Raw genomic sequence first — 22019 nt, forward strand, 5'->3', positions numbered from 1 at the left:
CTAGTTCCTCTGCCTTTTCTAAACCCAGCTTGTACATCTGGCAATTCTCGCTTAGGAGCCCTGGAAGCAACCTCAGGCTTCCCACTCAGCCATTGATAGCCTTATCCTCCATGAATTAATCGAATCTCCTTTTAGAGCCATCTAAGAGTGCAATCCTATGCATGTTTCGTCAGAAAAATGCCCTACAACTGCCAGCATGAGTGTGGTAAGACTTTTTTCTATCTAAACGTGTATAGAATTGCGCCCTTAATTGCTGGCCGTCGCCCAAATTTAACTATTCTCTGTGCGAAGTCATACTGTATTGTCGGCACTGGTACAAAATGAGCCCTGTAAAATGTAAAGCCACCCCACATCAAAAAAAGATATTTCTGAGGGCCGTGAACTGTAAACAAGCGACTCTTCCACAGAACTAAGACTTGTTCTGCTATTCCTACTCTGAACGGCGGAAGGAGCCATAAGCCCTGTTCAAAAAACTGCTTAGGAAACCAGAGTGCCGCTATTTGCGTATGTACTGAGTAAGTCTATGAGGCACAGGAAATACCCAAGAGCGCACGCATGCGCTGTCTCCAGTTGAGGTGGTTTCGTTTCTTCCCCGCCCGGGTTTGATTCTTAACACCTCCAGTTTGATACTTTGATTGGAGGTTCCAAGGTGGGGCGTGGCTTCCCCGAATTCTCGCAAGCCGCCGTTGCCGGTGGGTCTCCCGGGTGGCAGCGCAGGGCGATGGAGTTATCGGTGAGAGCCCGGCAGGGGCCGCGGCGTATCCAAGGGAGCCCTTCCGCTGGTGCCCGGGGGCCGCTTCCTTCGCCTGCCCGCGGTGAGTGAGACGCCGAGGAGCCCTTCGCGGGCTGCAGTCTTCTTGCCCAGCCAGATATGCTGGGCTGCAAATTCCCATTAGTCCCAGTGGAGTTGCAGGTCCAGACATCTGGAGGGGACCAGTGCGGGCAAGGCCGGCATGTTTATGGGGCATCAGCCTCGCTTCCTGCCCCAAAGCTGCGTGACCGGCCGCGAATGACTCCCTCGGGCAAGGCTTGGTACCCTTGAGGCGCATTTGGGAGTGATACACACAGGGACGGAATCATCTCAGGGTGCAATTTTATTGATAAAATGCGTCTCGGCCTCTTTATTGGAAGAAGAGTTATAAATTGAATGAACGAATAAATAATAATAAAATTGTTTTCTGCATCTCGAGACTGCTCACTCGCTGTGTGTTTATCTTGGATGCTCACCTGCAATGGAAGTTCTGCCTGCAGTGTCTGACTTGCAACCACTCTTTCACACCTGCAGGCCACCTGGATGCAGCAGCAGTGAATATATATGTGTGGACATACCAATTTCCTTACCTAGTTTTGGGGCAGCAACTCCATTGTCGTCTCCTAACTTAGAGACAACCTGATCCTGGCAAATGGGAGTGCAGGGAGAAGAAAATGCATAAAAATGAGACTTTGAGTGAAGGATGAGGAGCCTCTCCCCCACAACATTCCCTTGGGGTAACCTGGGGGGGGGGTACATGTCAGCAGTGGGTGAGGCCAAGCTAACCACACTATTTCTCTTATAAGTGTGCACACACATACAGATGTGCAGCACATTCATTCAGTATCAGTTCTTTCAGTGTCATATATTTGCCACCCGGATCCCCTCATTCACACACACAAGCATATCTAACATTCATCTGTTATCCATTCACTCCACACTTTCTCTTTTATTCTTGTATACCCCCCTGTATATTCACAACCTATCCATTCATTTGCACACAGCTGTGCACACATATCATTCCATTCCCTCTCCTGTTTCTTTTTCTTTTGCCGTCTTCCCTCCCCAGCTGCCAGCTCTTCTTTCCCCCATGCAAGAATTAAGCTTTGTGGTGGGGAAACTCCCATTGGTGCCAGTGGTGGGTTTGTCTGTGCCTCATTGCCATAAGAACATAAGGAGAGACATACTGGATCAGTCCAAGGGTCCAGTCTAGTCCAGCATTCTGTTCACACAGTGGGCAACCAGCTGTTGACCAGGAACCCACAAGCAGGACATGAGCAACAGCACCCTCCTGCCCATGTTCCCCAGCAACTGGTGTACATAGGCTTACTGTCTCTTGACACTAGAGGTGGCACATAGCTATCATCCTAGTAGCCATGGATAGTCTTCTCCTCCAGGAATTTATCTAACCCTGTTTTAAACCATACATATTAGTGGCCATCACTACATGTTGTGGTAATGAATTTGATAGTTTAACTGCGCGGTATGAAGAAGTACTTCCTTTTATCTGTCCTGAATCTCCCACGAATCAGCTTCATGGGATTCTAGTTTTATGAATCCCTTTTCTGGTGCATTAAGGATTACCGGGTGGCTTGGACCCGCTATTTTAATTCTCACAGTATCTGGGCAATGTTACATTAGGGATGCTCTGGCATGCTATAGAACGATTTAAGTGGTTATTCCAAGCCACATGGTATGCATAGGAGTGCCATAAAATAAATCTGATAGGATTCATAGGAGGCTCAAGGGCTTGCTCAAGTTTGGAGCTGGCTCTGGATGTGAGTTTGAGAATCAGAGTGTTTTCTTCTTATTCTTTTTTTTTACAGAAGTGAAGCTAACAATCTCATTTACATTGAATCCTTTTTTAAAAATTTATATACAGAAAGCGGTCAGGAACTATATGAATGCCCAATGTGTCATCTTGTTTGTACTGATTACCCAGTTCTGCAGGAACATGTTGAACTGCACTTGGAGGAATGCAGCTTTTTAGAAGGTAAGGTGGAAGATTCCATAATAAGGGGTGTATCTTTTCTTTATTAATTAAAAATGTTAGGTAGAATTCAAGAGATGTGGTCTCTCCCAAATGTATACTTTTATTCAAGTAGTGCTAGGCAAAATTAAATGCCATGACTAGAACTGCATATATCATAGCATCATGTCTTAAGAACTAAAAAATGATGCACTGTAATTAGGAAAAATGCTACAGAATGGGCTACAACTTTGTCTCATATTTATTTCCTCTGGAGCTGGAGACTGTAACATTGTAAACAATGAAATACCATATGACTGTATCCAGATGGGATAAATAATCAGACCTTTTCTTTTAAAAAGTAGATTAAAATGTAATATTACTTTTTCTTTAAGGAAAGCATAGTTAAATCTGAGTACAACTATAAATCTAAATATATAATACCTTAAAGTTGAATCATTGGCCTTTTATCAAGCAGGCTGAATTAAGGCTACTTTTCCTTGTACATTTTGAGAAATGGTAATACATATTTGAGGTCGAGTATGTTAAATACTACATTACCATAATTTTATTATTATTATTATTATTATTATTTATTTATATAGCACCATCAATGTACATGGTGCTGTACAGATAACACAGTAAATAGCAAGACCCTGCCGCATAGGCTTACAATCTAATAAGTTGTAGTAAACAATAAAGAGGGAAGGAGAATGCAAACAGGCACAGGGAAGTGTAAACAGGCACAGGGTAGGGCAAAACCAACAGTGTAAAGTCAGAACAAACTCAATATTTGAAGGCTATAGGGAAAAGAAAAGTTTTGAGCTGAGTCTTAAAAGCAGTGATTGAGTTTGTAGTTCTCAAGTGTTCTGGAAGAGCGTTCCAGGCGTAAGGGGCAGCAGAAGAAAAAGGACGAAGCCGAGTAAGGGAAGTGGAGGTCCTTGGGCAGGCGAGAAGCATGGCATCGGAGGAGCGGAGAGCCCGAGCGGGGCGATAGTGTGAGATGAGAGAGGAGAGATAGGCAGGAGCTAGGCAGTGAAGAGCTTTGAAGGTCAGTAGGAGAAGTTTATATTGGATTCTGAAGTGAATTGGAAGCCAATGAAGAGATTTCAGAAGTGGAGTGACATGGTCAGAGCGGCGGGCCAAGAAGATGATCTTAGCGGCAGAGTGGTGGACAGAGACCAGCGGACTGATGTGAGACGAAGGAAGGCCAGAGAGAAGAAGGTTGCAGTAGTCCAACCGAGAGATAACCAGTGCGTGAACGAGAGTCTTGGCAGAAGAGACAGACAAAAATGGTCGAATCCTGGCAATATTATACAGGAAGAAACGACAGGATTTAGCTACTGCCTCGATGTGAGGAGTAAAGGAGAGCGAGGAGTCAAATATAAAGCCAAGACTACGAGCTTCCTTGACCGGAGTAAGCGTGACATCGTTGACAGTAAGGGAGAATGAGAGGTGAGGAGAAGGTTTAGGAGGAAAAACTAGCAGTTCAGTCTTTGCCATGTTAAGTTTCAAACGACGATGAAGCAGCCAGGCTGAGATATCTGAAAGACATGCCGAGATACGATCGTGAACATCTGGAGAAAGTTCCGGAGATGAAAGATATAATTGTGTATCATCGGCATACAGGTGATATTGGAGGCCGTGAGATTGAATGAGCTTGCCCAAGGGCAGCATGTATAGAGAGAACAACAACGGGCCAAGCACCGAGCCTTGCGGAACCCCAACTGAAAGGGGAAAAGAGGAGGACGAGCTGCCGTTAGCCGACACGCTGAAAGAGCGACCCTCTAGATAGGAGGCGAACCAGTTATAGACAGAGCCACAGAGTCCAAGGTCGTGGAGGGAATCTAAGAGAAGATCGTGATCAACCGTGTCAAAGGCTGCGGTTAGATCAAGGAGAATAAGAACAGAATAATGGCCTTTAGACTTGGCAGTAAGAAGATCATTGGTGATCTTGGTAAGGGCTGTTTCAGTGGAATGCAAAGGACGGAAGCCAGATTGAAAGGGATCCAGAGCAGAGTTATTAGAGAGAAAGTCAAGACAACGAGAGTAGACCAGACGTTCCAGGATCTTTGAGACAAAGGGCAAGAGGGAGACAGGTCGGTAGTTAGACAGGGATAGTCGATATTGGAAACCGAGGATTGGAAGGTCATCGCATGAATTGAGATCCAGCCTCTGGTTCTCCAGGTGTCATCTTGTATTTCATTGGAGAATCGTACGCTATGCACAGCTGCATGGTCTTATATACTATTTTTTATTCACTATTGTATATTGATCCATCTCTTTTCAAAGTGTTCCACATCCCCTTATAGACTATTTTGATTCTCTTTAGCTGTGTGAATTCTGCGACCTTCTCACTTCAATTGTGAATATTTCTTCTTCTTAAGCAGATTATTTTCATCATCTGAAAATAAACTGTTCTGCTCAGGAAGTTACTAAACGAACAGTGAGAAAAAGTTCTGTATTAGTTACTATGGATTGGATTCTGGGCCCTATTCTGCGAATGGAAGAGTTTCTTTATCTGCAAAAGGATTTTTGATCCAGAAAAGGCTTCCACTGGAGAAAAAGAGTGGGGGAAGGGACTGTCACCAAAGTTTTCCTTTGCTCTACACTTCCTTGTGCCATTCCCTACAACATCCTCAACGCTATCTCTCAAACCTCTAGAGCATTTTCTTGTAATGCAGGGCCTGCAGGAGGGTGGGTGAATTGGTGAAAATGGCCTCTCCCTCTTCCATTGGCAGGAGCATCTTGTGAGCGGAACTTTGCTGAGGGGACACTCCCAACAATAGAGTGTTGGCTAGGATCCAAGTCTGTGTATTTCTGGGCTAGGACATGGCAGAGTTCCTCCATGTACAAGAACTGGAACAGAAAGCACCAATGCTAGGAACAAGTACACACTGCTAGTTAATAAAAATGCTCCAGGTATTAATATGTTTAGTTGTTCAGATTAACCGATTAGTGTGCATAATTCTTTAAGAAGCATACGAAGTACAAATGATAAGAGTGGTTTAAATCTGTCTTTTGGGTGACTTTAAATAACTGATTTAAATTGAATAAAATAAATTAACCAGCTTATACCATATGAAAGTAATGTACGCGGCTAAGCTGTAATCCTATGCACGTGTTCCTGGGAGTGACTCCCATTGTTGAATCTATTGGGATATTCAGAAAAATGTAACTTTCTCAAATATGATAGATCTCCTGTAATGTTTATCATGTGGCATAACAGTAGGAAGACACTTGAGTGATCTAGAATTGGCACAGCATCTCCAGAATCAGGAAGACAGACAAAGAAGAGAAGAAGCAGTAAGACAAGAAAGAGAAGATTTCCAAAAGCTACAGGTATGGCATTAGTGGTTTAACTGCAATGTGTGATAGACATCTCTGCCTACTTTAATTTTGTTTCAAGATAAATACAGAACAAGTTTTGTAAATGTGCAGTTTATTTATTTTGTGCAGGTAGAAGTAATTTTGATAGATTGTCTCCTGGCAGCAATTGATTGTGCAGAGAGCCTATTCCTTTAATCAAGTTCTCCTTTTTAAGTTACTGTATTGTAATGTCACTGATATAGTTTCCTCAGCATTGTTCTTATGTCTCTGCTTAATATTATTTAAATGAATTTACTTCCAGAAAAATTGCCTCTACGAATTTGTCAGTGAATGTTCTTTAAACATGAGGAAATGTAGCAAATAATTTCTGTTTGAGAAGAATGTAGTTATCTAGTGAACCTTCCCTCCTCAGGAACAATGCAAAGCGGATATTAAGACTTAGCTTCTTCACTCACGTTGGTCTGGTCTATAGGGAGCTTCTTGCTTCCCGACAGATACACAGCATGGATGTAGGCAATTTGGGGTTTTAGGTTTCTGAGTTGCATATGTATGACAGAGCAAGCTTCTGTTGCATCCTCTTAGTCCTGCTCCTCTGACTGAATTTTTGTTCCTTACTTCAATCCTCTTCTCACTTCACTTTTTGATAACAAAATTCTTAATAAGATGTATTTATATTTTATTTTAACATATTACTCAAATAATTATAACACTTTTCACAAGTTCTCAAAGCAGTGAACATACAAGCCCATCAAAACAAAATACAACAAGATTTATAAGATGACAGTGGGTTGTATCCAGTGGTTGTGCGAACATACGGCAGCTTGTGCAACCATTACTTTTTTTCCCCTCATCCCCTTGCAGCCCCCTTGTATGCCTGGTGCAATATTTGTCTTGTTCAATTTAGTGCAATTTCCACCCTCACACTGTAGCCCACTCTTCTGGAGAAACTACTTGGAGAGGGTTTTCAGGGAGCTGTATTGGGAGGAGGGGAAGAGAGATGGTTTGCGTGAGCTGTCTCACTCATGCAACCACTGGGCACAACCCAATATATTTATCATACTATCTTAAACTTTGCTTTGATTGGCTCTGTTACCTTGGTTACAACCTTTCCAGCAAACAGTTGTTCTACTGTTAAGTTTGTTGGGGTTTGGGTTGTTTGTTCTTGACTAAAGTTCTTGGCTGCCTCTTCAGTTTCTAACAAAAACTCCCTAGGGTTGGTTTAGTAATGAGGAAATAAGGCAGGCCTTTCTGAGGCACATCGCTTGCTTGGGGGGCATCTATACAGCAGCGCTTTGGTAGCTGATTATCTCAAAATCCCACAGTATCGCTCCTGCGAGGTGGAATTGATAAAGTTGCTTGGCAGGAGTAAGCGTGAGCTACCGTATTTCTTCGATTCTAAGACGCCATCGATTCTAAGGCACACCCCATTTTTAGAGATGTTTATTTGGAAAAAAAAGGGCATCTTAGAATCGAAGAAATACGGCATGTGACCAGGAAAAACCGCAGCACCGGCAGTCATCTGGTTTATCAAGCCCTGGCCTTCATTCCTATGTGTTCCCTGCACTTGGATCTGCCCCTAGCAATGCCCACTTGCTTAACCAGAACTGAGGCCACCACTGACAAACGAAGAAACAACTGAAAACATTGTGGTAAAATGACCCTGTGAAAAAGCGCAGTTTTGGGGGGGAAGCGTGATGTGGCTGTGAGTTGGTGCTGCATCATATAAACAATGCAACACCACTGCGCAGACACTACGGGATATACAGGGCATATAGACCAGCCCCAGAAAGCTGGGCCACAATATAACCTCCCCAGATAGAGTTTTCTGCAACAAAGAACACACTTAACTCTTCTCCCGGCAGCTTACTGTTCCCTCATCCAACTCCCATAGTTCTTTTGTGGTATCTCCCAGTATTATTGTTTTATTATTTATTATTATTTATTACATATATATATACTGCCCCATAGCTGAAGCTCTTTGGGCAGTTTACAAAGATTAAAACACTGAACATTAAAACAGATAAACAAAATTTTAAACCATAAAAGCATAAAAAAGATTAGATAATATCCATGCAGATAGTATGCAGATAGACCCTTCCTGTTACTACATGGTCTCCATGTAGTAACAGTGCTTTTCTAGAGGTTACTACTTAGACTTATTCTCTCTTAAAAGTATAATTTTCTCCTTAACAGAGACAATATGGCATGGATGGCTCTGGAGGATACAAGCAGCAGTCACTGAAGAACATGGAAAAGGAAGTCGCTTTTGGAAAAATGCAACCATCTGAGTATCACAAGAGAAAAGCTGATATGATGGAATCTCTGGCTTTTGGCATTGATGATGGAAAGACAAAGACTTCAGGTCAGTAATGAAGAAAATGTGAGCTTCCTGAAAGGCCCAATGGAAGTGACCGAAAATTGTTGTTATCTAATGAGCCATTGATCATTTAAGTGTTGCGTTCTGTAATGTAGATGTGTGTAGCAAATTGCAAAGGATTTTTGTTTCTTTCAGCAAATAAATAAAGATGATATGGGCCTGGTGAAATGACCTAGGCAAAATTCCAAAAAGTAATGTTACGGGTAATAGTGCCACAGTAGATTTTATTTAGTGATACCAGATCTGGGCACATATTGTTATTGACTTCAAGCAAGAGATTAGTCTAGACAGATATCAGAGTTTCTTGGTATTTCGGTATACTTGTACCAAACTCAACTATATTGATATTTATTTCAAATCTACATTTTAGTTGAAGTATAACCTGATTTTTAAAGTAGGGAATTGGCAAGCCACAAGGTACTTGCAGTCTTTCACCAAATATTCTGTTTTCATCAATAGAAACTGAAGACATATTACAGCTCTCTGGTGTATATGGTGGGATCACTGTCTGCCTTGTGGATTAATATTTTTATGGAGGTTCCTTAATAATTTCTGCCAGACACAGTCTTGCTTTTATTTGGGTTCACAGTATCATGAGGTTTCTACAGTAATAATTTGATTGTTTCATAAATTTGATTGTTTCATAAATACTGGTTGCTTAGGCTCTGAAACATACAATGGCTGGTTTTAGATGTAACACTAAGCTACCATGGGTTGTATTTAAGAATGATCCATGGTGGCTTAGTAGGTCGTGGGGGTGAGGGTGAAATCCTTGCCCACATCAGTAAAGTACCCACCCTCTTCAGTGAGGGTAATGAGCTCTGGGGTGGCTTACCATGTGGTGTGGTGGGTGCATCATCATTAAATCCATCTCCATGGAAAAAATGCAGTGACCATGGAGATGGCCACCTAGAGCATCCAGAATTTTGGGCAGCACTCTAGGCAGCATGGCTGGACTCTGTGGGCGCCGTCGTATAGCAATGGATGGAGCAGCCAGCGCAATGTGATTTCCTCCACACTAGCTACTGGGATAAGTAGTGGTGGGAGGATGGGAATTTACCTATGCAGCGGGGAGGGGTAAGTCAACTACAGTGCGCTGCATGGTTTCCAGTTGTGTGAGGGCTGAACACGTCATGGTTGTCCTACCTCTCCCCGCTCTGTAGTCCCCCTACCCACCCACCCCACCCCCACGATCATGTGAATAGGGCCAACGTCTCTTTGATGTGCCATCCCCTCAAACTTTGCTTCTTCCTTCATAAATTGATATTATCTATGGTAATGATTGGCTTCAAGGAGTGGTTCATGTGACTACTTTTATCACCCTTTATTTGTGCTTGCATGAAAAATTTAAAAATGCAAACACATTGCTATATTGTTTAAAAAATAAAAATTTAAAATTTAGATTAGCTACAAAATATAGAGATCCCATTCAATTAACTAAAGTAAAGGTGGCCATGTCATTTATTTAGCACTCTTAATGGCAAGTCCATGTTTTCCAAGTGCATTTGTTAAACTATAATCTACTCAACCATGTTGTCGCCTTGCTTTTTGCAGTGGCATCCTGCTTTGAATTTTCTTACATGCTGGTTATGTCTTGTGAGCTGCATGACAATTGTTGAAGTATCATCAGTAATCAGGCTTGCATCTCTTTCTTACCCTGTCTCCCCACCCCACTTCTTTAAAAAATAAATAATAATAATTAGGTATTACAGAAGCACTGTGCCAGTACTATCAAAATGAATGCAAAGACATAAAACATGTATGGCTTTCTACCGGAGTGGATCACTTCCATTGTTCTTTAGGAGATAAAGGCTGGGGTTGTGGCTATAGGAACTTTCAAATCCTGCTTTCTTCTCTCTTGAGAAACAGCACCTATAAAGACTGCTTGAAAGGTAGGTATTTTGACACAGAATTGTATTGCCAACGCTACATTTAACAGCCTGAACACTTGCTGAGCATGTACTCCGGTGTTGACTTAAATTGCAATCCACCTTGAGATGTCTGCGTAACGTGGCTTAAAATCCACATAGTTAGATATAAGTACAGTGTGCGTGACTTCTTTCATGGGATAGAAAATGATGCTAAGTTTAATGGAGCAACATTATCCATTTAAAATTTGCATGAATCTGATGAACAGAATTTGAAATAATGGCTGACTTGTGGAGATTTGCATACCAGAGTTGCATATCTTGTTGTAGTCATTGCCATCACTTCAGGTGTTCATTTCACAATCATTGTGAACACAATGAAGCTACCTTTTGCTGAGGCAGTAAATGTGGCATTATACTATATGGATTTTCGATTTCTAAGAGCCAACATGGCTGCCTTTGTTTTTTCTATGTCATCGTTAGATAATGCATCAGTTCCTTGTATTCCAAAAATTCAGTCATCAATTGAAAATGCCTGGAAAGAAGGCTTTGATCCCCAGGGAGCTTCTCACTTCAACAGCAGATTGCAGGGGACTAAGGCGTGGATAGGAGCCTGTGAAATTTATTCACTCTTAACTTCTCTCAGGATGAAGTAAGTATTCCCTGTCAAAGGAAATAATCTTAGCTCTGAGCCAACGCTAACCCATGATGCCAGTTCTGTGGATGATTTTATGTGTGCTTCGCAGAAATTGGAGTCCTAACTGGTACTATACAGAGATGATATTATTTCCATGAATTACTTTAACAAGTGAAACCGTGTCAGAATGCAAGCCTGTCTAGAACCACCTTCCTTATATCTATCTTTGTAATTTTTTGCCATTTTGAAAAAAGAATTTTCCATTACTACTTTTTAGCGTTTGAATGTGGAGAAGTTTTGCTTTCGATAGTGAAATTTTTTGCTTCATAATGCATGTGTTCATTTTAACAGCTTGTCTACAATACCAAAGAAAAATCAGCTCTGGTATGTTTATGAAATTGATATCCCATTCCTCGGTATTTCAACTCAGAGCAGATAACACTAGCAATTAAAAAGTAAAAACAACAACAATGTAATAAGCTGTTTAAAATAGCAGAAACAGATTTTTGTTTTTAAATAGGCAGCAACAAGTGAAACAATTCATGACATTTTTTGTTTCAGGACTCTGGCAGTACTTGAGATGAGAGGAATCCTTTTGTGAGCACAAACTAACAAATGAACAGCTGATCTTATGCTCTGGGACTAAATATTTGTGGTGTAGAAAAACTTACTGTCCAATAGATGAGTTAAAAATGCCATCTGGCATCTTTTGTTAAACATTTTATGAAGGCTTAGTTTAAACTGTTTTGTAGGTGTCAAATCATTGACTTTCACCAGCCAACTGGCCCTTCAGGGACACACCCTCGTTTGTTTGAGTGGATACAAAACTATTACTCTTCAGACAAGGAAAACAGTGCAAAAGTTGTGTGCACCTCCAAGCCGCCAATCTACCTTCAGCACCAAGGTAAGTTCTGCCTTGTACTTCCCTGCCCTTTTATAAAACGGTTCTTAATATAAAGCTGCATTACTGTTCTTACTATCCTGGTTCCCCGCCATGTTCCAAGAATCCTATTTCATTTTGTGGAAGTGGGGAATCTTTAATCCTCAAATCTAGTTGTAGACCTGTGCCTTGGTACTTCCAAATTTCAAAAGAGCAGTTGTGTCAGCTTCCAGATTTGAGTAGGAGATGGCTTGCACCTGGATTGAGCTATAGTGAAAAGGCGTATCCCATAGGCCAGTTTGGGAGTGTTGTGCTGCTGAAACTATCCTAATGTGTCCTATGGCCTGTTCAGACAACATGCTAAGCCATTTGCAGCAAATGGTTAGTGAGCATGTTTAAACCATGGATATTAGGGGTGTGCGCTCTGCATTGAAAATCTGAGGGCCGCATGGTGCTCCGACGGAGCTCCAAACTTTCAGGGTGGTTAGGGGACGGTTTTAAAATCGTTGGATACCCGTGGTGCAGAGCAAAGGTTGTTCAGAGCTCCATTTTCAGATAACTGCTTCATTGTAGTCTATGGCAATTAACAAAAATGCTTATATCACTGTCATTTTTAAAGATAATGAGATGAAACTTAGCATGATGATAGCTCTTAAGTAGGGCTTTAGACAAGCCATATTTGAATCAGATTCTTTCAACCTTTGATTTTTTAGGAGTTTTTAAAGTTTGACAGCTCAGCTGTCTAAAGTTTGACAGTCAGCTGTTCCATTATACTCTATGGAAAACAAAAATGCTTACATTTCTGTCATTTTTAAAGATACAGAGATGAACCTTGGCATGATGATAGCTCTTCAGTAGGCTTCACCCTTGCCATATTTGAAACAGATCCCTTCATCGCTTGATTTTTAGGGTTTTGGTTTTTTTTAAAAAAAATGTTAACCACTCTGCACATGCTAGCCTTGTGCCAGGGGGTTTAGCATACTTATTCTCAGCAGTGCAGCTTGTTGCCTTGCATGAAGGCAGCCATGGTGGCCTGTTGCTGCCTGTAACAACCCACCCAGAACCCTACAATCCATGATCGTCCAAACCGGGTTACTCTGTGTTGTGGCATCATTGTATTTTCACTGGCAGTAATATTTCTAGTCTGTTTTTGTGAACCACTTTGAACATTGTTTTTGGAGAGGAAATTGTAGGATTGAAATTGTATTATAAATGTATCTTTAAAGAACATTCATGCAAGTGGCTTGTTTTTATAACTTCGTTACAATTTTATACGTTAGGATTAAGTGTGACCTAGATATTTAGACAAAATGCAATTCTGTACAGCAGTTTAGGGTTTCTTTAAGGGTTTCTTTGTTCATAGGTGCTCAGTAGAAAAATACTTACATCCTCTAACATGATTTCTGATTGTTTTTGTCTGGTTTTTGTTTGTTTAAAATTAGGACATAGTCGTACTGTTATTGGAATAGAAGAAAGGAAGAACAAGGCTTTGTGTCTACTCATATTCGATCCAGGCTGCCCCACACAAGAAATGCAAAAGCTCTTAAAAGGCATTGATGGGAACAGTCTCAGATTGCTTCGAAGATTTGTGGGCAGCTTAAAACATAAACAGTACCAAATAGTGGCCATAGATGGTGTGCTGTCCATGGAGGAAAAAGCTGTAAGTATTTCAGAAAAGAGTTGATATGGTTAAATATTTTATCGGGCTAGTATAGTATAATTAAAAGTAGTAATGCTACTCCCTAACTTTTATCTATTTCTCTCACATTTATAAGGCTCGTAGGCAGGCTTCTCAGCACTTCACGGCTCAAAAGATCCCTTGAAATAAAAAATCCTGAAGAATACCAGAGATATCTTCTGCAATCTTTTCATTTTCATGTGTTCATAAAGACTCTGGAGCGATGTACATATCTTCTTAAGCCTTTCAAAATAAATGTTTTTTGGGGTGGGGTGGGGGAATGAAGTGTCTGGGTGTGATCTCTCTATGGTAACAGATTATGAAGAGGTGAGACATCATGTCCTTAATCACCACATAATTACTGCAGAATGTCTTTTTAAATCTGGCTAGGTTGAGGGGGGGAAGAGTTCAATCTACATGAAAACTAAAATGATCTCTGCTACTTTCAGTGTTTGAAAGAAAAACTATTCATGCTAGAATAGCACCAGTCCAAGGGGAATTTTCCTAACTCTTAGATTTCAGTATCGCTCCCATCATTGAACGTGATTACATCTTAATAGACAGAGGAACACGAATTGTTTGAAGTCTTATAGTTTTCAAGAAAATTATTTTGAAGCTAGCCTAGCAACAGCAGAGATTGAACCCCCATCCCCATTGGCTGGCATGATTATGGCATCAGTGGGTTTCCCCCCCAGTAACTGAATACATGTGTGGCTTATTTTATTGGGTGGGTTGTTCTCTTCTCTGCCTTTGTTTTTGATAATTCTGCTGGAATTATCTACTGGAATTATCACCTGTCAGGATTCCAAATCTTGTCACTCTTAAGATGAGAAAGTTTGAAGTCTTTTAGGTAGGAAGAGGAAGAACTTTTCCTCCACTTACTATTAATAAGCTGGAATTCAGTGTGTCTATCTCCTGCCTTTTATGATCAAACAACTGTCATGATTAAGGCCACAAAAATGTCTTTGGTTGCATAAGTCTTGGAATGATACTATGATAACGATGATTCATAAAGGGAAAAAACCTTCAGCGTCATACTGACCCCTATCTCTCTTGAATCAAAATATTTTGCAATCTTTGGGGTAAAAATATAACATGAAATTATATCAGAATATATCCAAACTGGTTTCATCATGACTGATTTTTATCAGATAATACAAAAGAATAATAGCCTTCCTTAATATATGCCCCAACGATTAAATATAGCTTTGATGTATTTGAATACAGAGAAAACGGTAGGATTGAATGGAAGCTTTTATTTCAGACCATTAGAAGTGTTCAGTTTTGGTAATGGCTTTCTAGAAGTTAATAAGAATGATTTATGCAAACCCTAGAGCCAAAATCTGTTTGCAAAATTCAGAATTCTTAAATTACATCGTGATACAAGGTAAGGACATCTATTTTCAGCAGCACTGTTTAGTTATTGCTGATTGCTTAGAATTATTTGAGCATTTATGTTTATTCTGTATTTGTGGCAAGGTTTTATGTTTTGTATGCTTTTGTATATTTATAATAAAGTGTAAAACAAAAAACACCTTGTCCCCTTTTGAGAAGAAAGGCTTGTAGTCCGAATTTTAGTTGGAGTTTAGTTTAATTTGGGGGGAGGGGCACTGAGAAACTCATGCTTTCTCTACCCCACCTACATCATGAGAGCAGGGGTGGAATGGCGGAGAGCTAAAAGCAGGGAACAGTATCCAAGGAGATTGCAGCTATATGCTGCAGGGGGAGGGGGAGGGGAGTTGGGACAAAATGGTGTAGACGTGGATGTTGGAAAGTATCATTTGAGCAACCTTAATAGACATTAAATTTAAGAGCAGTTGATGTTTTTCCCAGTAGCAGAATGTTTGGGTGAAATTTTTGAGATGCAGTTTTACTCATAATGGAGTTTCTTGCTGAGTTTCCAATGGAAATTTACACTTGAAAAATTTGGTCTTCATCCTGAAGTACAACGGGGTAAGGACTAATGTTTCTAATACAACACAGTACTCTGGACAGGTCATAGAGCACAATTACCTAAAATGACTTGGGTAAAGTATGTTAGTTTTCTATTAGGAAGATCCCAGATAACTGGAGTGTTGGTGGTAAACTTGATTTGATTACTTGAGGACAAGAATAATAAAAGAACTGTACTGGCATCTATACTGCTTCCAACATTGCATCTTGATGATGTATAAGGCAGAATACATGTGTTTACCCACAGTATTCTTTATGCCTGGGGAAAGTATAAGGATTTAAGAGCCGAACTATGTGTTGTATTAATCCACTTTTTTTAAAAAAAGTATGCTTAATGCTGCCACTATTGTTCTGAAGGAAAAGCAGCTTCAAACTACATCCATGGTCCTGACCAAATGCCAGTTTCCCACTAAAAATACCCTCCCCACAGATCAGCCATTGCCATACTTTTAAGAGAGTAGCTGACTTTAGGTTCATTGGAATTGCTGGGAAAGCTCTTGAGAAATTGCTAAGCTACCACAATCAAAGCTGTTTCTGCATAGCTTACCTAAAACACTCGACATATAAGCTACATAAGGTGATAGAATAGGTTAAGTAATATTCCTTTCCTAAGGTGTTCTGTGTTTGTTACACGTGCAGATAACTGTGTACCATGCACCTTTCAGATGGTCTCGCTTGAAGCATTTTTGGATCCCAGCTGTCTTGCTTAAATAACATACACTGGATTTACTGTTGAGCTGTCCCTAGCCGCCTGTGGTTCAGCCACATTACTTTGCTTTCTCCTTGAAGTGGCAGCAGTAACCTAACAATGTTAAAGGCTTGCTTTCCCCCACCCTGTCTCTTCTCTTTCCTAGTATCCCACAAATGAGCTTCCAAGATGTTGCTGCTGCCAGATATACGGATTACACAAAAGAGCCTGTAGTGGTTTGCTTGCTATAGTCATGCTGTTAGTCACCTGTGTGCACAGCATAATGCTGGAACTGAAGTTTGAACATTTGATGTGTAGCACTGGACCTTGGACTACATTTGGCATGGCTGTCAGGGCAGAAGTTATCACAGAGAGCTGGCTTGCTCTGCAATAGGCAGTGGGAAGAGCTAGTTTCACCAGTTCTCTTAACCAGTTTTATCAGATTTCCAGAGTGGCTTGAGAGCAAGTTCACATGTTTACGAATGAAGTGATTATATGAAGCAACGCCAGGATTTAACGAGCAGCAACACATCACAATAAAAATTTTAAAAGGAGAAAACCCAAGCAGCTTAGATAGATTAGGAACCACTGGCTTTGTTCTTGCAACCACCTCAGGAGCCCTGCAAGGGGCAAAAGCAGCTAGGGGATGGAACAATATGGAACAAAAGAATGGTAGGTGGGAAAGAAATTTAGCATCCCTTCTCCACTAGCAAAATCATTTAAACAACAACCAACAATAAACAACCTCTGGCCCTTGGAGATTTTGTATGTATACATGCAATGTATAGGGGGGGGGGGGGGTTTGTGTGTTTTTACATTCTTCCCCTAAACCCAGGTGAAAGTCTCATTGAGTTCAATGGACCTTAGCAGATGGGGGGGGCAAGGTTTCCCCAATAAATTCACCCCTCTGTCTCTCCATCTCCTCCTCCTTGCTTGCCTCTTCTTCCACTATCTCGCCTTGATCATATTTGCTGAGGCAGGAAAAAAATGTTCTTCAACCTGCTTATAAAATGACTGTGTGAAGACCTGGGGCTAGAAAGGTTGAAGAGTTACTTGTGATCTTTATCTGTGCACAACTTATCTTCTCTTTCAAAAAGCTTACAGCTCTCTTCCATGCACGTTCACCTTTCACACGCTTTTTAAAACGGAGCTTAAGAGCTTCTCAGGTTGTTGGCTTTTTTTTTAGCCATTCATTTTACAGCTATTAATCATGATGGTTTTATATGATCTCCTGTATCAGAGGCAGCATGTCTCTGCCACTTTCTGACTAATATAAGTCAGAGGATGCTATTACACTCATGTCCTGTTTATGGAGTTACCATTGGGACATCTAATAGGTTACCACCTGAACGGAATGCTGGACTGGTAAGATTCTTGATTAAGCAAAGCTCTTAAGTACTTAGACCATATGATGCAAAGCAGATCATCTGATGAGCAATTTGTATGTTTTCACATAACAGGTATCTTTTCTTCCTTGTTGCTCTGAACTGATCTTCTAGCATCAAAGAAGGCATTTGCTTCTTAATAAGCATTCAGTGTTACTAACTCGCCATGGCCAGCCACTTTGGAAAAAAATATAGTATGTTCTACAGAAGCAAGAAACTGAGACAAAACCTGTCAAAGCAAATATATTTAATAGTAGCATAGTTTGTAGCAGCTAGTTCTGTCATATCTGAGATACATCATACACCCAAGGATTTGGGCTAATAATTGAATAATTATGAGAAAACTTTTAAAGGCTACTTTCTGGCAAATACAAAGAAAGGAGATACTGCAGAAAGAGGAGTTAAACTCCTAAGGCGAGAAATCATGCTTACAATAAACCCTTAGTTTCTGAGGAAAGGTCCAAAACAGATCCTGAAAATTATTTTCAAACTTAGAAATTCCCTCACAGCATTTTTTTTTTAAAAAAAACACACAATCCAGTTGTCAGGAAAATGTCAAAATGAAATTTTGAACAATCAGAAAACGCTACTGTAAGACATCCCCATAACCCTGTACTGTAATATATTAGCTTTTTTTAGTTGATTTAACATTTCCTGGCATAAGGGGTGGGTAAACACTGAACTTGCTAGAATACAGGGTAAGAACCCACTTAGGTAAAGTGATGAACCGAGGAATGAGGCGGAAAAGGCCAGACAGCTTGGGCATCATTTCTGTAAGGATGTCCCGAACCGAAGTATAGTTGAAGACATCTCTCCCATCCACATCCTTGAATTGATAAAGGTGGGCAAGGTCTGGAGAGAGGAGAACCTTACCACTGTGACGCATGACATGGGGGTCAGAGGCCAGGCCAACTACACACTTCCCGCTCACTTCGGGGGTCTCTGCCATAAGGTCGAGTCTCTTCTTTAGGTCCTTGAATATTGCTGCGGTGGAGTCCTTCCCTGCTTGCTCTTTCACTTTTTCAGTGCTAACGAGGCCGGGCCACAGTGCCACGCAGGCCACGCCGAAGGGACGTAATTCGACGGCACAGTCCATGGCCAGGCGGTCACAGGCGGCCTTGCCCACGCCGTAGGGCACGTCGAACATGTATCGCAGCCCCCCAGGCGAGGAGATGATGACGATGAGCCCTTGCCCGGCGGGTACCATGAGTTGGGCAGCGTAGACCGCGCAGATGTAGTGGCCCCTCAGGCCTGCGTTGTTGACCTGGTCCCAGAGGGAGGTTGAGCTCTCCCAGAAGGGCAACCCGATCTCTTCGGTGATGGCATTCACCCCCGAGAAGGCGTTGTTGACCAAGACGTCCAAGCGGCCGGCCTGTTCCTGGCGGACGCGCTCGAACAGGGCCGCCACTTCTTCTTCCCGGGAAGAGTCGCACACCACCGGCACGCATTTCCCGCCGCGGCCTTGCACCTCGGCCGCCGCCAGCTCCAGAGCTTCCCGATGCCGCGCCGTGATGTACACGGTGGCGCCCGCCTCCGACAGCTGCAGCGCGATGCCTTTGCCGATGCCCCGCGAGGCGCCGGTCACCACGCAGACCCGCCCGGACAGAGGCTTGGGGAGACCCGCCATTGCAATGGCGGCAGCAGCAGGGCAGAAGGAAAGTCAAGGAAGGCACCGGTCGAGCTTGCTGGCCTGGATCGCGGAGGCGCGACGGATGCTGGGAGAGCGGCGGAACCAGTTGGGGTGCGAGGCTTAAATGCCGTTTCCATCTCCGCCGCCACTCCCATGAGCGAGGGGGGCGGAGGTTGGCGAGCCGGCTTCCCGGGATTAGGGCGCAGGAGCAGCTGCCGCGTGGCAGCTTTCGGAGGTACGGCAGCCGGCTGGCTCGAGCCTCGCTATCTGGGACACCCGCCCGATTCTTTGCAGCTTCCCCAGAAGTATGTGCTGGTTCTTGGGATTGCTGACTGAGTATCTCCGCTGCCCAGCTTCAGCTGGCAGGAGTTCTGCAGAAACCCAACAGGCTGCAGAAACAAAAAAGGATCCAGGAGCCGGAACATTTCCCCAATGAGGGAAGGTCGCAACAGCTGTGTACAAAATTATGCATGGTGTGGAGAATTGGAAAGGGAGACATCTGTATCTAGGGTGACCATATGTCAAGGACAGGGCCGCTGTATCTTCAACAGTTGTAGAGAAAAAGGAATGTCAGCCTGTGTTATTTGTATGCATGCAGCACCTGGTGAAATTCCCTCTTCATCACCACAGTTAAAGCTGCAGAAGCCCTGCCCTCTTGACTAGATACAAAAGAAGTGCTGGGGATCTGCTGCACCCCCACAGCCCCCTGAAAGGCTTCTGCCCTGAGAGGCTGCCAAAAAAAAAAAAGTTTAAAATTAAATTGAAAACAAAACAAAACAGGCTATGGACTTCTGCGTTGTGCATGGGGGTGGGGGCAGAGAGTGTTTGCTAAGCTCTCAGTGGTAACACCAAACAGTTGTTTGAAGATTAATGGTCTAATTCAGCCTTCCCCACTTCACATTTTGATGTACCAGGGGCTATGCATGAGGAGTCCGAAGCTACAATTAGTATTCTAAGCAAAATTATCAATGAACTGAAACTGAATTCCATCCTCTCTTCTCATCAAGTGCCATTGGAGACTGGAAAAATGTGATGACAGTGTCACAGAGCAAAATGTTTGACAAGGTCTTTCAGGAGAAAATGGAAGACATGCCGCTCATATTCATCTGGGATATTTCCGGCACATTGCAGAGGGATGGATTAGATGATCCTTGTGGTCCCTATCAACTCAACAAGTATATGATTCTATAAAATGCTTCTGCTAAAGAAGTTTCCCAAATTGAGGAGGTGCAGAGCCCATACGTCACCTGCAGGAGAGGGAGGCCCATTGCCCGGGGAGGAGACAGAGCTTGCTGCTGCTGGTCTACAACCTTGATGTTGCTGCCATCACCACCACTGTTCTTCCCTGTGGACTTTCTGCCTGACAGACTGCCACTCCCTGCAGAACCCCAGGTACTAAGCCAGCTGCTTGGACAATTTCCACCATTCTCCTCCCTTCCTGGGAGGGATATATAAGCTTGGTGGCTGAGGGGGCCTAGGAGAACCATCACCTGCAGGAGAGGGATGTTTTTGTGGTTTTAAATTGTATGTTTTTGTGATTTAAAATTTTTGTATATTGTTTTAAAGCAGTGGTTCCCAAATTTTTTCAGGTAACCGCCCCCTTGGTTCCACAAACTCATGCCCAGCGCCCCCCTACCCTACACTATAAAAATCATTATTCAGAATAGCGGTTTTCAACGCCCCACTAAGGAAGATAATAACAATAAAATTCAAAACAGTAACAATTAATTGAATACTTTATTCAAAATCCAGTTGGTGTGCCCTGCCACGCTGGCTGCAAACAGAGGCATTCGCTCTCTTTTCCCTCCCTCCCTTGGCAAGCCTGGGATGGGTGCTTCCCATTTAGCGGGGATTCTAGGAGTTGAAGGACTTTTTTCTGTCTAAACATGCATAAAATTGTGCCTTTAACTTGTCATGTCACACTAGCATGAATACAGGAATCAAATAGGATTTCCTTCTTCAGTGCAACACACTTACTTAGGAGTAAGCACCATTTTGTTATAAGAAAGGATAATGTATTTTAATTAAAATTTTAAAATAATTATCTGCCACCTGGTACAGAGTTTTCCTATGGAAAACCTGGCTGGGACTGAAGTAGAGGGATGTGGGGAAAGCTTCAGCTGTAGTGGGACCTTGAGTAGACATCAAAGAACCCACACAGGGGAGAAAAAATATTTTTATATAATTTCCCACTTTACACTATTTAAAAAAATTAAATTATGACACTATAGTGTAATTATTTAAAAAATTACACTAAAATTTATAACTTTAGCTATATTGACATTAAAGAATCCACTTAAACCAAGGATCAGAGTATCTAGCATTTTTCATATAACTGCTTATTAACCCACATATCACATAACTTCCAGCTGAAAGGCATCACCAAATGTTGCTTCCTTGCTCGTATTTTCTTGCTATGTCAATAACTGGAGATCATTGTTAATGATTATTTGTGCCTTTTGTGAAGAATAAATCGATTTAACCCATTTCATGAAGTTATCTCCAAAACACATTTCTTCTAAAATTTTGAAAATGAAGCTCCAATTAACATTATCAAACGCCTTCTCTGCATCAAGAAAGATCAAGGCAGCTTGTTTCTCTGGATGTTTATCTAGGTATTCCATTAATGGGGAACTATCAAAACCATGTGAAGTACAGAGAGGAACAAGGCAAGGTTGCCCATTGTCACCCCTGTTATTTATCTTAGTTTTGGAAATACTGAACAGGGATATAAGACAAGAGGAAAAAATTGGAGGGATAAAGATTAAAAAAGATCCATACAAATTGAGAGCGTTTGCAGATGATGTGGTATTTACTCTAGAAGACCCATTAAAGGGAATAGAAGCTCTAATGCATAAACTAAAAGAATTTGG

At 41.9% G+C, this 22019-nt stretch overlaps 2 protein-coding genes across 2 annotated transcripts; one reads left to right on the top strand and one right to left on the bottom strand.

Moving 5' to 3' along the window:
- The first annotated feature begins 700 nt into the window (after nucleotides 1-700).
- ZUP1 (zinc finger containing ubiquitin peptidase 1) lies at nucleotides 701-14691 on the top strand. The gene is made up of 9 exons (XM_063124745.1): nucleotides 701-815; nucleotides 2634-2744; nucleotides 5950-6062; nucleotides 8244-8412; nucleotides 10131-10319; nucleotides 10779-10947; nucleotides 11685-11836; nucleotides 13255-13472; nucleotides 13588-14691. Exons 1-9 carry the CDS (start codon nucleotides 722-724, stop codon nucleotides 13633-13635), a joined length of 1263 nt encoding a protein of 420 aa, XP_062980815.1. The 5' UTR covers nucleotides 701-721; the 3' UTR covers nucleotides 13636-14691.
- A 3057-nt stretch (nucleotides 14692-17748) lies between these two features.
- On the bottom strand, nucleotides 17749-19330 carry DHRS1 (dehydrogenase/reductase 1). Its single transcript, XM_063125735.1, has one exon. It carries the CDS (start codon nucleotides 19141-19143, stop codon nucleotides 18142-18144), a length of 1002 nt encoding a protein of 333 aa, XP_062981805.1. The 5' UTR covers nucleotides 19144-19330; the 3' UTR covers nucleotides 17749-18141.
- Between the last annotated feature and the right edge of the window lie 2689 nt (nucleotides 19331-22019).

Source organism: Elgaria multicarinata, chromosome 4, assembly GCF_023053635.1.
Source record: "Elgaria multicarinata webbii isolate HBS135686 ecotype San Diego chromosome 4, rElgMul1.1.pri, whole genome shotgun sequence".
NCBI classification, from domain to species: domain Eukaryota; kingdom Metazoa; phylum Chordata; class Lepidosauria; order Squamata; family Anguidae; genus Elgaria; species Elgaria multicarinata.

Coding starts and splice junctions, on each gene's coding strand:
- DHRS1 (XM_063125735.1), bottom strand. CDS start 19,143: ATGGCGGGTCTCCCCAAGCCTCTGTCCGGGCGGGTCTGCGTGGTGACC.
- ZUP1 (XM_063124745.1), top strand. CDS start 722: ATGGAGTTATCGGTGAGAGCCCGGCAGGGGCCGCGGCGTATCCAAGGG. Junction 2,745..5,949: donor GGAATGCAGCTTTTTAGAAG/GTAAGGTGGAAG, acceptor GTGGCATAACAG/TAGGAAGACACTTGAGTGAT. Junction 11,837..13,254: donor AATCTACCTTCAGCACCAAG/GTAAGTTCTGCC, acceptor GTTTAAAATTAG/GACATAGTCGTACTGTTATT.